The sequence below is a fragment of the Crassostrea angulata genome, chromosome 1 (assembly GCF_025612915.1).
Source record: "Crassostrea angulata isolate pt1a10 chromosome 1, ASM2561291v2, whole genome shotgun sequence".
NCBI classification, from domain to species: Eukaryota; Metazoa; Mollusca; class Bivalvia; order Ostreida; family Ostreidae; genus Magallana; species Magallana angulata.
Genome location: NC_069111.1, coordinates 47396049 through 47413143, shown reverse-complemented (window position 1 = coordinate 47413143; position 17095 = coordinate 47396049). Strand labels below are relative to the sequence as shown.

The 17095-nt window shown below is 31.3% G+C and overlaps 1 protein-coding gene across 1 annotated transcript in view; it reads right to left on the bottom strand.

The window, feature by feature from the left end:
* Positions 1–12460, bottom strand: part of LOC128192799 (uncharacterized) — a 41759-nt gene extending 29299 nt beyond the window's left edge. Inside the window, 5 exon segments of the mRNA XM_052865782.1 lie at positions 7210–7528; positions 8388–8433; positions 8735–8783; positions 9578–9923; positions 12411–12460. Of these exon segments, the coding sequence (XP_052721742.1) occupies positions 7210–7528; positions 8388–8433; positions 8735–8783; positions 9578–9923; positions 12411–12435 (785 nt within the window). The 5' untranslated portion in view covers positions 12436–12460.
* Between the last annotated feature and the right edge of the window lie 4635 nt (positions 12461–17095).

Below are 17095 nucleotides of genomic sequence, written 5' to 3'. Positions count from 1 at the left end.
TAATTTTGAACTATATAGGTTTTCATAGTTGTCACACATTCCACCAAGAATATCGTAATCTTCGGTGAGAAGATTCTTTTCGCTTAAAACTTCGTGGATAACATTTTGTGTTTGGTGCTTCTTTTCTAAACTAAAAAAATATTAAGTATTTCTTCCACCATCACTAACTCAATTTGCTCTCGAACGAATTTGCGCCCTTGTGCTGTTTTATCATATAGGTGGTTTAGATGATTTTCTGAATTCCCGTTTTCTGTTCATATTCATTGCTATATGGTTAGAATGTGAAAGACGGACGGACGGACAACAGGTGATCAGAATAGCTCACCCGTACCTTTCGTTATTTGGTTAAACATTGAGCACATGCTTGAACAAACAAAGTATTTTAATCAGAGATGATGTATCTAGCTAAGACTAATGAGTGACAAGGCTTAGTCCGATTTTATATCAAACTTTGTTTACGCTTTTAAACGATGGTTATGCTAAGTATGTGGATAATTAGCTGCAATAATGTAGATTTTTGGGGGGAGGGGGGGGGGGCTACAACTCCATAAGATCTCCATAATGGTGCAATTGCGGGAGTGATTCATTTCGGTTCAAATAGTTTATAAATGACAATAACATTTGCATTTCTTACCTGAACTACACAACATTGTAATTGTGTATGGCATAAATTAATCCCAAAATATCAACGTATAGTCCATATATCAGTTTTCATTTTCGTGTTTGTCAACAAGGCAAATTAAAGGACTATGTGCGGTATTATGCATTTTTTGCCCCAAAAATTGAAGTTTTATAACGACCTTAAAAAATAAGGTGAAAGATAGTTAAAATCATATAAATAATAAGTGTGTAAAGGGTTATCACCACAGTGACGTCATAATGTAGAATGACGTCATGAAGAATGGCTTATTTGGATGAATTGATTTTTTGTAGCATAATATGGGTTTTTCCGATGGTTTTTCGACTGGGAAACATCGAGCGCACGCTTGCTCAAGTACCATTTTTAAAGCGCTAAGCATAGCTCTGCGCTTTATTTTCATTAGACTTCTACTTCCGGAGCATCGAAAAACCGCCCCTATGAGCAGAAGTGTACATTTAAAACTGGTTAGGGAACCAGTTTCAGGGGTTTATGCACATAACTGCACGGGCTATTGTGAATCTAATGTACGGGATATTGTGAATTTAATGTAATTGGCTTACATACATCATTGCAGGGGCTGCCACGCAGTAATGAGGAAATATACAGAAGCTTAAATGTGTTATATATATATATATATATATATATATATATATATATATATATATATATATATATATATATATATATATATATAATATTTTCGTCCCAAGGGGGTTAATATAATCAATGTTGCCCGAAAACACAGTCAACATTTGTTTTGTTATATGAAGAAACAAACCCGAATTGAAGAAATTAATTGAAAACAGATCGCCGTAATATTCTCAGCTCAACAAAGAATTTACGAATTCAATTTGTGTAAAGTTCATTTACAAAATATCCCCAGCATCAAATGGTCACTTGTGATATTCTGCCGATCGTAAGAATTAACATACAGATGTTCTACCTGATTTTACTTCACAATAATTCGCAAATCCTAATATCCGTTTTGATAGCACACCATCGCATTGCGCGTCCGTTGTTTTCTTGCCTTGACTGACTGTTTATTATGACGTCACCTTGTGTTGGAGTCGCGAAGAATTATTAAGTAATTATTGTGAAACAATATTAGTCAAATATTTCAAAAGATTTTTTTTTTAAATAGTTCACCTCACGGTAGCTATAGACGATTCTACACCACTTCTTAAATCAGTCAGAAGAAACACGAGAGAAGCGGCTATGTCTCAATCATAGTGCTACGACCAACATACAAAATAAATTCTCGAATAATTCTATTACTAAAGAATTTGCGATCAAATTTTGAAATCATTTAACGAATTTAAACGCACGCACTAGTAACTTACGGATTCAAAAAGTTTGAGAATTTTTTTCACATCGTAAAAATCAACTCTGATACATGTATATCGCATTTGATTTAATGGATAAATCTGATTCTTAGTGACATTTTCATGTAAATTGCCTTTAATGAAAACAAAACAAGTTGCTGTCCTTTAAAAAAGGACTACAATACGTGGACCATTTGCATGTGTTTCCAACGAAAACGTGAAAGCTTTAAGATTATCAGAGATTCCACCGACCCTAGCCCCCTGCTTTTAACCACTAAATTTGTACGTTGGATTACGTATATGTATAGCCCGACTTTTTATCTCAGAATTTAAAAGGTTCATACTTCTAAAATAATTATGATCTATCTATTAATGAGGATTGCATGTATAGTATCAGGTATTCGGCGAATTCTACTATTTGCGCACACATTATGATTCGCACTACTTTGTTAAGTATGCAATGACAGTTTTGTGTAAATTAATTTCATATTTCGATTCATTTTTATTGAGATTTAAACTTTTATACAGTGACATAATTATTCAATCATTCTTAAATCCTTATAAAAATTTTAATCGGGAAGTACTCTAGCCTCGCCTACTATAAAAGTAAAGTTACATGTGTATTCGGAAAACAACAAAACATTGCAAATTATGCTATTTGATGGATGTTGTAGTTTCGGCATACCATTAACTTATTTAATAATACTAACAGTTCATATCACATGCCGATTATTTCTTTAAAAGGAATACTTTGTTTTCTGTACTGTTTACCGTCAACTTTGCAGGGAAACGGGTTTGCTATGTTAAAAGTTGTTTTACCTGTGTTTTAGGTGTTAAATCAGTGTGTTTAGACGAAAAATGACAAACAATGGGGTTTTGTAGCCAGCAGCACGCTTATTTTGCTTTTAATGATGCATACAAAATTAGCCCAGATTTCCTCTGAAATGTTCTACTGCCTCAAAACAATGAGCCATTTATAGTAGATCGGACCGTCTAAACTGTCCGGAAAATTTTTAGCAGATCAAATACGATGTAGTATTCATCGTCGTAAACAACAAACTATTCTACGGGGTGTGAATATCAAATAAAATCGGTTGTTTAGGCCCTTGTGTTACAGTAAGAAATGCTCAATTTATGTCCAAAATTGAGAAATATTGATACGAAAGCGGAAAACAGCTGAGATGTATCACTCATGTTAGTTAGATTAGAACAATACCTTGCTATTTTGGACAAAGGTTCTCACCATTTTCATAAATTGTATGAAATAATGACGTTTTCTCTACCCCACCCCCCAGAGGCAGGGTCATTGAATTTTTGGCCGACATAATTTCTGCGGTCCACATGATATTAATTAATTTGCGTCATTTTATACATTTTCATACATCACTTGTCAATTTAAAACCAAAAAATCACTGAATATCAAAACACCGTGTAAATGCATACAGTATAACTTTGATCATATTTTCATAAATCAGTGGCCACCGTGTACACCGTGGTGTTTAAAAATCGCTCATAACTTTCTGAAATGAGTAGATATCTTCATAATTTTTTTCTAGTCACACAACACAATGAGTATTAATCAATTTATTAATGTTGATTTTGCGATAACAAAAAAATGAGTTCTATTGCAGGTGTCATAACAGTATTTCACTGAAGGTTCACGTCAAAACATGGCTGAGCCAAAATAATTCCCAAATTTTCCTTTGAATTCGGGGCGGTTCCGCTCGAGACAGGAGCTGATTTTTTGTATGAGATGAAAAACAATGTGTAAGAGGTCTAACTATCCCAGTTTTGTAATAATGCGAGGTCATTTGAATTTTTGATGCGCGTTGTTTCTGGAGGGGGGTGAAAAGTCCCGGGCTTGATTTTCAAGCACATGTGTAACTTCGATGTAAACAAAGTCGCACGCCTTGCTGGATGCACGTGTGTATTTTGCTAGAAACTTGTAAATGAAGCGTTGTTTAAAAAGATGTCAAGAGGATTTTTTCCAGAAGTTCGTTTTGAATTTTTAATCTGTATGTAAAGTTGTGCAATTTTGGTAAAAATATATAGTAGAATTTAATACTGTAGTGCAACCTGCAATTACAGCGCCTTTGAACTTATGCACATATGGCATGGAATCCCGATCCCGATTCAGATAAACGTGTGCTAGCCTGGTTCCCTGAGCTACCCATTACGCACAGGAACCAGGCTAGCTCATGCGCAGGCTGAATTTTCCCCATAGCATCCGGAATATAACCTCGCTTATATATTTTCTGCGTGGACCTCAGGGTCCACGCAATAAAATTATATCCGTCTGTACGAATGAAAAACCTGTGTATTATTTGAGTGATAAATATAATTAAAATACTAAATGTGCGACACTTACAATTAATAACATATGGACGTACAATTCATCTTCATAGATGATGGTGTCTCATCTTTTTATTCATACAAGAAAGAAATTTCAATGGTTTATGTGTGTATGTTACAATGTACAGTGTACAGAAGTAAAAAAAAAATCCGAGAATCGCGATATTTCTTAAAACTTCGGAATACATGTACCGTATGCAACTGTATGCACTCTATAAACGACTTTTATTCAATTTTTCCTTTTTTTTAAAGATTGATAGTCACTCGGCCGATATTTGTATACAACGAGAGAGAGAGAGAGAGAGAGAGAGAGAGAGAGAGAGAGAGAGAGAGAGAGAGAGAGAGAGAGAGAGAGAGAGAGAGAGAGAGAGATAAATTAATGCAGAGATACATTTATTCATTCATCGTGTAACATCGATAATAAGAAAATTAAACTAAGTCAACATGTTAAAATGTTACTACTCACTGAATATAAGCTACGTCTATCGGCACTGTTCTACCAATAAGTGTACAAAATGGACATTATAAATGCAGAGGTCTTTTTGAAAGTTACAATCAATCTCGCATTTTGAAAAAAAATTGTAAATAATGCTTATATATAATTAATCATTTCAACGATTATGGTTTATAAAAATCGCATCACAAAAATACAGCGGTACACATGAACTTACAAAGGGATTGAACAGAATTGTACATTCAGTACGTTGGGGGGGGGGGGGGAGGGGGGTGTTGTAGTTGTATTTTGTTGGTCTGTCGTATTTGATACACTTAATCAGGTGTGCACGAGTATGATTAAACAATAAACATTAACAATAGGTAGCGATCAATACCGAAGAAATTAACGTAACCCGCGTTCTGTTATGTGGCTATCTCTATAGCTCGCATGTATCACCGATGAAAGCTTTTTATTGTTTATATTTACATCTTTCTTTTAATAAATTGATAAATTGAATTGATCGTAATAAGTAAGTAAAAGTCGCTAAAGTATTGTTAATGTACACCAGTACGTTAGATAAAAGCTGTAGCCAAAGCGTCTTATATGGAAATTTAGGTTTGGCATCATCATGATTACTTCGTGCAAATATTTCTTATATTTCTTATTTGTAGTTGGAGCGGAAGCGGTTTATAAAAAAGCGTAAACTATTTCAAACCATTTTATATCGTATAAAACTAATAAATATTGAATTCATTGCTTATAATTTAATATTTTTCACTCTTCATTGTAGATAAAAAAGGTCATTTGACCTTTAAAATGACGTAAAGTTGTACAAAATTCAAACGTAACGTCAGGCGTATTGATACGTTTTTGACGTTAGTCTTACTATGACGTAGGCAACATTCTTTATACGATATAAAATAATTTTTCAGCCAATCAGAAAGCGTGTTACAACCAGAATTAAATTATAGAGAAATAATTGCAGCTCCTCCGTATGGGCTTACAGTGGGAAAGAACAATGGAATTGCAAATATATTGTGTGATAAATGTCAGTATCAGTTGTTACATTTTATCAGTGGAGGAAATCTCTAGGAAAGTTTCAAAAGATTTCACTGACTTGTTTAGCCTTTTCTCTTAAAAGCGGTTGGTTCCTACGCTGTTAGGCAGATATTTTTATGCCGAAGGTCATAATTTAACATACTCTTATGATTTCTGTCGACATAGTTCGGCATACATGTATGTAGCAAATACTTTTTAAATGTCAAGAAAAAAATGGTTCTAACTTTTTAAATCATTTTATGCCATTTGAACATTTTCCATCATGTAATTTTCTTAATTTTATTCTTTTTTAAATTCTTTTCCTCATCCGTTTATTGTAATAAAGGATGTTTTTACTCAGAGTTAAATAAATCAACAGTTGATAATAAAAATCAATCTTTCTCATGTTATAGAACTTTGACAGTCATTTTTTAATTTCAAATACTGGTACTAAGTCAATGACCTAAGTTTAAGCAATATTGTTTAAAATTATTCCAATCTGAAATCCTCTATCAATTTTCTAAACTTTACCCAATCTTAGATTTGATAGTACAACAAAATTAATGATAATACGTTGAAAAGTGGGTAATTAAACTAGTTACTTGGTATGACTACACTGTACACTTGGTAGTTTTATTTTGTTCCTATGAGTGGAATATACGTGACCCTGAGTAAACGTAATCTTTAAGCAAATAAAATAAATATCATGCAAATAGTTAAGATAATTTTGAATATTTAAGTACTTGGCGAAGATTTAATCATTAAATAAATTCATAATCTACCGGAATGAAATGTTGTCACCCACACAGAAAGTTTGTGTTCAGATAAGCTCCCTTCCTCCCAGAGTGAACATTGGTTAGCTAAGCCTGCATGCAAACGATTCTAAATGATGAACCGTTTCATAACCCCTGGTGTGTTCTTTTTTATTCCTCTGGTGCTTATCAATAATGTTTTGAATTATAAAGGCTGTAAATATTTCATTTACATTCATTGTAGATAAATTTCTGTATTTAGTATATTAATAACAGTATAATTTTGCTGTTCTTCTTATTTTTTAAACAACTGTTTCATGTTATCGAATCATTTATCAGATGAGTGCACAGGTGCTCACCACTTCGGGTATGAATGATTGTGCGTTAGTCGGTTCTAGAAAATTAATTCAATATCAGTTTAATAATCTTGATTTTTTTATTTTTGTATATCGTTGGCCTGACGATAAACAAAAATTGGACTAAAATAAAACTAGCTATAAACATCAATTTTCTAAAAATATTGTTTCGTCGCAATTGCAACTGTTTTATGGCATACAAATTGTCATAACAAGCTAACCTATATTATTCAGTAGTTATTTTCTCCACAGCATAATTATCATTCAATGCTTTCATAATAATTAAAAAAGAGTTTAAAAAATTAAGTCTTACCTATCTTCATCATAGAAAATAGTAACATTTTCATGGCCTTTCTGCTTAAAGGAAGAGCTGATCCACTTTTCAAATGTGTCTATTGTTGTTTGCAAAATATTTTCGTCATCAATCAGAAAGTTAAGAGTTACAATCAACTTGGCACCGTCTTTTGTCTCCTCAAAACTAATTTCATACAGTTCAAATGTTTTATTTTGGCATTGATTCGCATGATGTTTTAATCCTTCCTTTAAAATGTCTCTGAATATTGGAATCTCAGTTTTGGGAAAAATCATCGAAGCTCCACTTTTCTTTTTTAAATTAACATCCCAGACAAAATCTAAAATTCATATCATAATTCAATTACATGTATAAATATGTACTGCGGTCATTTAACATGTAGGGTACTAGTATATAGAATTTAACTATGATAGATTGGATGATAAACAAAAAAGTATATGAATAACATGAATGCACTCACATGATTATATATATATATATATATATATATATATATATATATATATATATATATATATATATATATATATATATATATACATATATATATATATATATATTTATATTATGATTAAGCCACGAGGAATTAATACTTAGCTTTACGTCAAATTTTGTAAAGTTTAAGCTCTCGGCCTGATATAGGGGTGTGTAGCGATAAGCAATAGAAATCGAACACTGATATGGTGGTACTCGGAAATAAAAGGTAAATAATGCGTTACCATAAGATTTCTGTAACTTTGTGAGAAAAAAAATTAAAACTTGAATTTTCTTTTCAAATTTTGATGAGATAGGAATATATGGCTTACTTATTTTAGCAAACCTATTCTCAGGTTACATCTATGGTGCAAATACAGCCTTTCAAAAGTAACATGTTATACTTGATTCACGTATTTGAAAATAAATAAAGATAACACATCTTTACATTTGCCAAAATATTTTTTAATACAAACCTACAGAAGAGAAAAAAAGTTTTTAACGGCTTCAAGAGGTCATGTTTTCGATAATAAGAATTAATAGAGAGCAATGTTAAAAGTTTACCGGGATATTGAAGAGTTCAAGGTAAATACCTAGACTCGACTAATTACACTCGAATTATCAAACGGCCAACACAGTACGAAGTATGATAAGGCAAATTCTACTGACGTTACAATTACAAATTTCAAAGTTATTATACTTACCCCTAACCTTCATCTTGTCAGGATTACAATATTGTTTGGTGTCATCCTGGAAATAATTCAAATAAAGAACTGTTGATGCTTGTTGAAAACAAAGGGTTGCATCATTTAATTATTTTTTTTAATCAATAACACACATTTTACCAATTAACGTTAATTCAATGATTAATAACCCATGGGTGTAAATTGATAAGAAAGTAGAAGAAACCTCTAATACTAACATTCTTTACATTTTTTAGGGGTGACATTTTAATATCCTGACAATAATACTCATTGGGTCGTGCAGTCAGATTTATAGATTAAGATTTAGTTGACGTAAATGCAAAAAATCAAATACTGGTAGACCATACCTTTAACTCTTTGTACTCTTTCAGCAATTCCTCTGGATATAATATTCCACTGCAAATAAACCAAAGATTTTTTAATAAAAGCAATAGCAGTTTATAAATAATGATTTCGGTCATTTTATCAAAACAATGTAATAATTTAATACAATTTAAAACAACACGATCATTCTTCCTAGTTTAAAAAATGCAATGCATTTATGTACACAATAGAATGTTGTTATAGCTATTTTGAACTTTAAAAAACTAAGTAAGAATCTCTTCAATGGAGTAAAGCATTTAGTAAATTTAACTGTAACTGTATCAAAAGTTTAGATTAAAACTACTCTTCCTCCACATTGCGTCCCTAATTTAAATTTACATTTTCTAAAATATACTATTTTATGTAAAATTTGCTGACATCATGTTTATTCTAGTCTTAACCAATTTCAAGAATAGTTTGACTCTTGCTATTTGACCTCATAAATTTAAAATCAATATAGACTATCTACATGTACCTATTTACCAAGTTTGATGTTTGTCCAGAAATAAATACTTAATATTAATCGATAGGTGCAAGCAGATAACATATAATATTCAGTTTTTCAAGGAGTAAAATCATTCATAACTTGTGCAGGTGGTTTTTTTTTTTAAGATTTACTGTATTACTCCTCGTCTTTGAGATCAAATAATTGAAACATATGTACTAAATTTTATCCCCAATTCTATCCAATCATATTTTCGAAAAAATCAGATGATCTATGGTTTGTTTAACCATTAAACCATCAAACTTTGATATCTAAATGACACGAAGACATTTACATGTTTTATCTTATATCATATTTAAATAGATATCATAGTTGTTCATACTCTGTCTCTTTGCACAACAATAGATCCCAACAATTGTTCTCCTTAAGACATTTGTAAACACACGTCTCAACATCATATTGCTGTAACAATGTAATATTTCTTGTCTTTGTCTCTACGGTGAGCTTTAAACGACCATCTGGCATAAATTCTGCATTGTGTAATTTGAGGTTGGCCGCTGCTGGGTTTTTTGATTTCAAAAGAAATTGCTTGAGGCATCGTGGATTACCCTCGTCCACCAATGCGCCAAGGAAACGTTTTTTGTCGTTTTCTGTCAGTGTATACTGAAGACAGGTTTGTGTTCTTTGGTCTTTACTGTCAACTTTCAATACAACTGTCCAGACATAATCTGCCAAGGTGAAAAAAATAGTCTTTTCATATTTATGTTCAATAATAATTAAAAATAAATAATTTTAAATTCCATGGTTGTGTGTATCTATCTCGGTCATAAGAATGAATCATAATAAGAATCATTCAAAGAAATTTATTGTTTGACAAACTTTCAAGAAATAAATACCAGGCATAAAAAATTCAATGTAATATGGAGGTTGGTTGGTAACGTCACCAAATCATGTATAGCTCAAAGATTTTCATAGTATATTGAATATATCTTATTTCATATGTTAGTAAAGTTTTACTTCTGCAATTATGTAGTGACACAGGTAACGTTTTGATTACTGAATGACTTAATTGTGAACTACGTGCAAGAAAACCTTGTGACAAACGCAGGCACGTAGCATTAGAGGGGGGCAGGGGGGCCTGCCCCCCCCCCCCCAAAAAAAAACTTTTTCTCGCAGCAACTAATTTTTTAAAATTTACATATAAAAAATTGAATTATCATGGAGTTCCCCCCCCCCCCCACTTTTTTGGGAGCATGTAAAAAATTGATGTGAAGATAATGAAATTAATATTGAAATGAAGTATATAGTACAACGCCAACACTATCTCTATCGGAGCAACTTATAAAAATTATATTGTCGCTTTCATTTTCTTTCTCTTTCTGTGAAAGCGCTCGCCCACTACATCTACGTGTACCATCATGACAACCACTCTTTCGCGTCTATGACTGAAAAGGCAACATCATGTGAGGATAAAAATTAAACTGGAGCGTTTACGCTCAGTGGATATGTGATTTTTCTGCTGGAATGTTATGATCATATCTCACAAACATCCATGCGATAAATTGTTCGTTTTACCAAACAACATATGAATACATATTACAAACGTTTAATACTAATATTAGGTTTTCTTTTGTAAATTCTCATTTCAAAATCATTCGAATTATATATATAGTCTGTCCCAAGTTATTGCTTCTATAAATTTTTGATAATTTTTAATAAAAATACACATACCTGTAAAAGAAATACAATTGAAATCGATGAAAGGGAATATATCCAAGATATCTTAATTGAACAATTATCCCTTTTCATTCATAAAATTTCACAGAAACGAAAACAATTTTCTTACGGAGATTTGTAAAGGGAAATGTTTACATTTTTTCTCCATTCGGAATACACTCGGAATACATCGCGCAATTTTTTAACATTATCATCCGGGCTTATTAATGGCGGATGCAAGGCAAAATCTCCGTAGACTTTCAATTTTTGGATGTGTATAGAAACCTGAAGCGGTAGAGGGGGCGTTTCAAAACAGATAATCTTGACATTTTTCATATTTAAGTGGATGAATGTAGTTTGAGCACAAAGGTACATATGTATTTACTATTATTGAAATATCAAGCAAAAAGTGGTGGAAGCAAAAACTAGGGACAGAGTAGGCCTATAGAAAGTGAATTGAGAATTTGATTAAATCTGGGATTCAAATAATGGCTTTGATTGCATCGTATGTTTAGCTTCGTTTTTATATACTCTGGGCATAAATTTTCACGAGATTTCCGCAGGGGTGGGATCTGATATTTATTCTCCGGAAGACTTAACGCTTCTTCGCCCTGTCACGTGACTTTCAGTCAGATGACGCGTTATATTGAATTATTAAAATGAGTTATAATATCATCTATTTTTACCTGGAGAAAATTGCAGGAAACGAAAAAGTTATCTTACGAAGATTTATATACAAATGTAATACGATATCTCATGGTTTGCGATGGTATATGATTGATCGTATCCGACGAGTTCTTTGTTTCTATCCATGAGCATTGGTCTCGCATAAGAAATTCTTTTTATTACATTCAATAACTTAGTCTTTTAGGTAAACTTCGATTTGTTCTACAACTTTATGATTATTAGCCGCAAATCATATTATTAAAAAGGTGACCGAATAACAGATGATTAATTTGCATATTAGTAGCTAAAAAACATATCCTTTTTTAGTTATAAATTATGTTGAACTTTGTACATAGTAGCGCTTATTATTTCATAAATTAAAGTATTGTAGTTTGCTGGAACAATAGTTTAAATATTGTGTTCGTTATACATTATATTCATATATAGTATAAATTTTGAAAACCCTCTACTGGTTGTTTGGTCCCCGTTTAAAAAATTCAGACTCAACATTAAATAAAAACATATACATGTATAAAAATAAAGACAAATGTAAATTGTATTATACTAAATTTTTTGGTGTAGCCATTAATGTAAACAAAATAGTTTTTTTTATTAAAGAATGATGAGTGCGTATGTGGTTGCAATTGTTCCAGTGAGAAGATTTAAGAAGTCAAAAATTCAGGGTTTGTATATGAACAATACATGTATAATAAAACAGACAAGGTGATTCTAGACTTTTGCAAAGGACTGATAAATTAATAACTAAATTTGGAACAACAAAATTTTATTTAAACAAATCACAACTGTTCAATAATTATAAATGTTTTACCTACCAAAAGTGGTATATTCTGTCATCATCACCTCAAATCATCAACAACACCTATTAAAAAAAACATCCATTGTAAATCCTGCATTTCTTTTTCCAAGCTTAAGCATTCAGAGAGTATTGTTAAGCAGTACATGTGTTAGCATTACATGCCTTCCCATCTTTACCTAATTTTGAAGCAATTGTTGTTTTATATGCTAAATATGTCTAAAGAAAATAAGTATTTTTGAATAGGCAAAACCAGATTCTTAATGAAAACTGAGTCTTTTAAAACATGTCCGATTTTGGTTCATTTTGGGTCCATTTGGTTAAATAGATACACCAGCGTAGCACTACTTAAATTAAAAAGATGGATCTCTACACAAAATAAGTGTAGGAGACTTTTGTTGCATGCATTTGTTTCTAATAGTAGGCCCAGTATTTAACAATTTTAAAAATGTCAGTCTTGTTCCAGATAACCCCTTATTTTTTTAATTTTCAAACATTTCTGCTTTAAAATTTTTATTAAAGTTAACTGTTAAAAAGTTTTGAAAAGAAAAACAAAGTAAACATAAATGAAGTTTGTATGATTTTACTGGAATCAACATAAATATGAAACCAAAAAAATGTTTTAAGGCAAACTGCTTGTCAGAATTCCACAAAAATCTGAAAATATAAAAAATATTCGTGGGTTAATGAGATGAAGAAACAGAAATTAAATGAAGTTGAAAAATCAAAAGCTATACTGAATTATTGCAAAAAAGCTTGGTATGAAAGATCCTGTGTCTTTCTTTATATTCCATGGTCTCAAATATCTTGGTAACAATTTTTTTATTAATAAAAATCACAAAGAAAGATTAAATAAGAATACACGTAGTTACATGTACGTCTATGTTAAATATGTAGGTATGAGGTAAGTAGTGCTTATATTAATGTTTGAACCATGCAGACAATTTATATTTTTGATGAATGCATCATATATATTCAACACTTTAAAACAAAATTTTAGTAGTCAAATTGCCTTTTACTTTTTATTATAAAAACAAATATAAACAACAACACTACGCATATCAACATATCAAGGTATCCCACTCGTAAATGTTCTTGTATCAAGAATTTCTTGGGAAGTATATCATTGAAATCTGTAGAAAAAACATACTTGAAAAATACAAAGATAATTGGAGGTCCGTGTTCATCCTTCTGAGTTATGGCCAATTTCATTTGACCTTTTTGCACCTAAAATGCGATTTCGGCCTAATTAGGATTTGTTGTCAGTATTTTTGACCAAGCGAACATTTCCCTTGAAATGTCTTTTTTTAATTATGCACAATGTTCACACTGAATAGAGGGATTAAAAAATTGTGTACGAAGATGCATAAATTTTTGTGTGACCTTTTTGCACTTAAAATCGACAATTTTTGTAATAGTTACAATTTGATCTGAAAAAAAAGAACATTTTAAATATCAAGAATTTTATAAGATTTATCCAGTTTGCCTAGAATCATGTATGTATTCAATATCATTTTGACATAATAAAACATTGGGGTCAGTGATGTCAAATTTTAGAGATGTGGTTTCAAAGGTAAAATTTTCGCTAAAATTTGGCTTAAAAAAATTAAGACATTCTCTTCATATTTGCATGAATTTATGCTAAACGTCTATCATTATCTCAATATTTAGTTTTGTAAAAGTCATACAGGACCTATAGAAAATGTTAAAAACCTATTAAATGTAAAAAAAAAATTGTATAATGAATAAAATATAATAAAAAGAAAAGTGTATTGAAATTTCATAAAATTGCTTGTTTCTGTCATTTTCGTATAAAAAACCTTTCGCACGAGAAAATAGTTCCCCAAAAAACTTGTTTGTTTATTTATATCAAATGGATTTTAATCATGAACGTTGCATAATTACAAAATGATGATCGTTATGTGAGGATTAAATTGATAAAATCATATTGATTTAAAACCAGTTAAGAATTTTTAAATTTTACATAATTTAAGCAAAAATACGTTTTAAATTTTTTGGGAAAAGTAAGAATTTTAAAATCCCCTGTGAGATTCGAACTCATAACTTACACATTCCTGGTGAACACTCTAACTCACTGCGCCACGCTGTGAGATGACAAGAAAGACTATATTTATGACATTATACTTGATTCTATTGTTTATTTCGACAAATAATACCTCATAACATGAAGGTGTCTCATACCACCTAAATGCCATACAATCATATCCCTTAATTTTCGATTAATCTCCAATGCAAGTCTAATACTGCAAATGTTTTACATGTTGGACAGTTAGAATCAATTCAAGAGATCGAACTATAGTTTTATATTCGTCAACTAGTTTGAGTAGTAGTAGCGAAGTATTATATCTGCTTACCTTTATCATCCGCCACATATGTATGATCGTGTGCTGCAGATGACATGACAAAAATGTATTGCCGATAGCGGGAAAACGCTCAAACATTATATCATCTAATTTCACGTTCTCCGTACAGAACAGCTGATAATAAAAGTTAGTTGAAAGCTTGATGCTTGAACAAAATTCATATATTTTCGAAGCGTTTTGCTGATTTCATTCTTATCTCAAAATTCCTTGTTATTTGAGTTCAATTACACTGTGTATAGGTATTTTGTAGCACGCCAGAATGTTATAGATTCGGAACAAAATTGCGTTTCAAACGGATGTAAGACATGTTGTAACGATGTAGCAATCCATCTTAATACGAGATATGTTAAAAAATGATAACTTAAAAATCAATAAATATACCCCCTGCGAATGTGTTCGGAATGTTTTCTTCATCGTGGCTATGTATGCAATTAAATCCAGAGGTGCTCGAATGAAAGTTTACGAGACTTTCTAAATATCTCAAAATAGGTAGATTTTTTCAGTTCCTGTGAAATTTCGAGCGGAAGTATGAGTGTTCGGATTATATTCTCAAAATACATAAGTACTGGTCGTTTTTCATATCATATCCTACTTTAATTTATGATAAAGCATGAAAAACTATTAAGATATATGTCTTATTTCATCAACTAGCGATTATTTAAATTAAACGATGATATTTAGAATAGAGTTATCGTTCATGTTCAACCACTCTACACGTGGTTGAAATTGTAAACATTTGAGTAGTAATAAAATCAGTCATGTCTGATGCTTTTGGTGTGCAATACCGTTCTTTTAAAAAAAAAGAAGAATGGGTTTCTGTTTTGTATAAATTTACTAATCTGTCGTCCGTGTTTCAGTCCGTTTTTTTTTGTTTCATTCATGGCGTTTTTCTGCTCTGGAATTTAAATGAAAGTATCACAAAAATACCGGTTTCGCTTATGACTTGATTGTGTACATAGATGTTTTCTCTGTGTTTACGATAACCAAGTAGGCCTAGTACTTTCTCTTTTTCGATCAAATTACATGTATGTTTCCTAAGTTCGTACAACTGGCATTCCATTTACACAGTACACGTACAGTATAGTGTACATATAGACGTATGATACGTATTATTTCCTTTAATATTAAATATAAGTGTTGTACAGATTTTTGTATATTTTTACTGGTTTAAGACATCTTTAAAGGATTCTTTTTCATCAGAAAAAAATAGGATAAATTAAGTCTATAGAAGAGGAAGAAGAGAAAATTGCATGTATGCATTACTCGCGAACAAGTTTCCACCCCCCCCCCCAAAAAAAAATCACAAGATGCCCAACTTTATAACAAATTAAAGATGATATTCTTATCTAATCAAATAATAAGGTTCCCCCTCTTTCTAACTTGAAAAAGACATACAGTAACAAGTTTATGTCATTCAAAAATAGTAAGTTAGCGCAATTGAATGTGAATAATCACAGAATAAAGTAAAGTAAGGGATGTTATTAAAATCTTTCTACTCATAACTTTGATTAACCATTCGTATTTCCAGCAAAGAAACAATCTTAATTCTGGTTGTAAAAATCCATTCCATTTACTTAATAATCATAGTATTTGTTTCTCTTGAAATCCCATCTTTCAAAGCCAAAATTTCTGCAGTTTCTCATCGAGTTGTTATTTTTCAGAATATACAAACCAAATTTAGTCAAGATTTGCGAAGTAGTCTTTAGAAGAGCTAAGCATTTTTAAACCTTAATTATGAGTAACAATATCAGTTCAGATATTGTAAAATATTGCCACGAATGGACAGCCAACAACAAAACCGGAATAAAAGAAAGGGGGAAAATTTACTACATGTACGTATATTATAAGCTTTCCGCGAGGGTGACTTGGCTATAAAAAGGGGGAACTACCACTACATAGCCAGGTTTCGGTCGGGAAAACTCTACTATAGAGCCATTTTTCTGGGGGGGGGGGTCTGCTATATAGCCTTTTTAACGGGGGGGGGGGGGGGTTGGCAATGGGGAAAGGGAACTATACTAAGCCGTCTCCTCTTTTTGTTGTTAGTGAAATTTACTACTTTGTTAGCTGTGCAATGACAGCTTATTGTAAATATTCAATTTATAGTTTTGTAACTATTATTTTGATTATATAAGGATTTAAAGATTTATACTGTTACATTTTAACAATGAAATGCTTTCTTCGGCGATTCATGCGGGATATGAAGGTGAAGCTTAAATTAATGAATATCACAATAAAGCAATAAGTTTATATTTCACTACTGTGAAATAAGAGTTAAAGATTTCCTACAATTTTATACATTTTCTCTATATTATATTTAGCC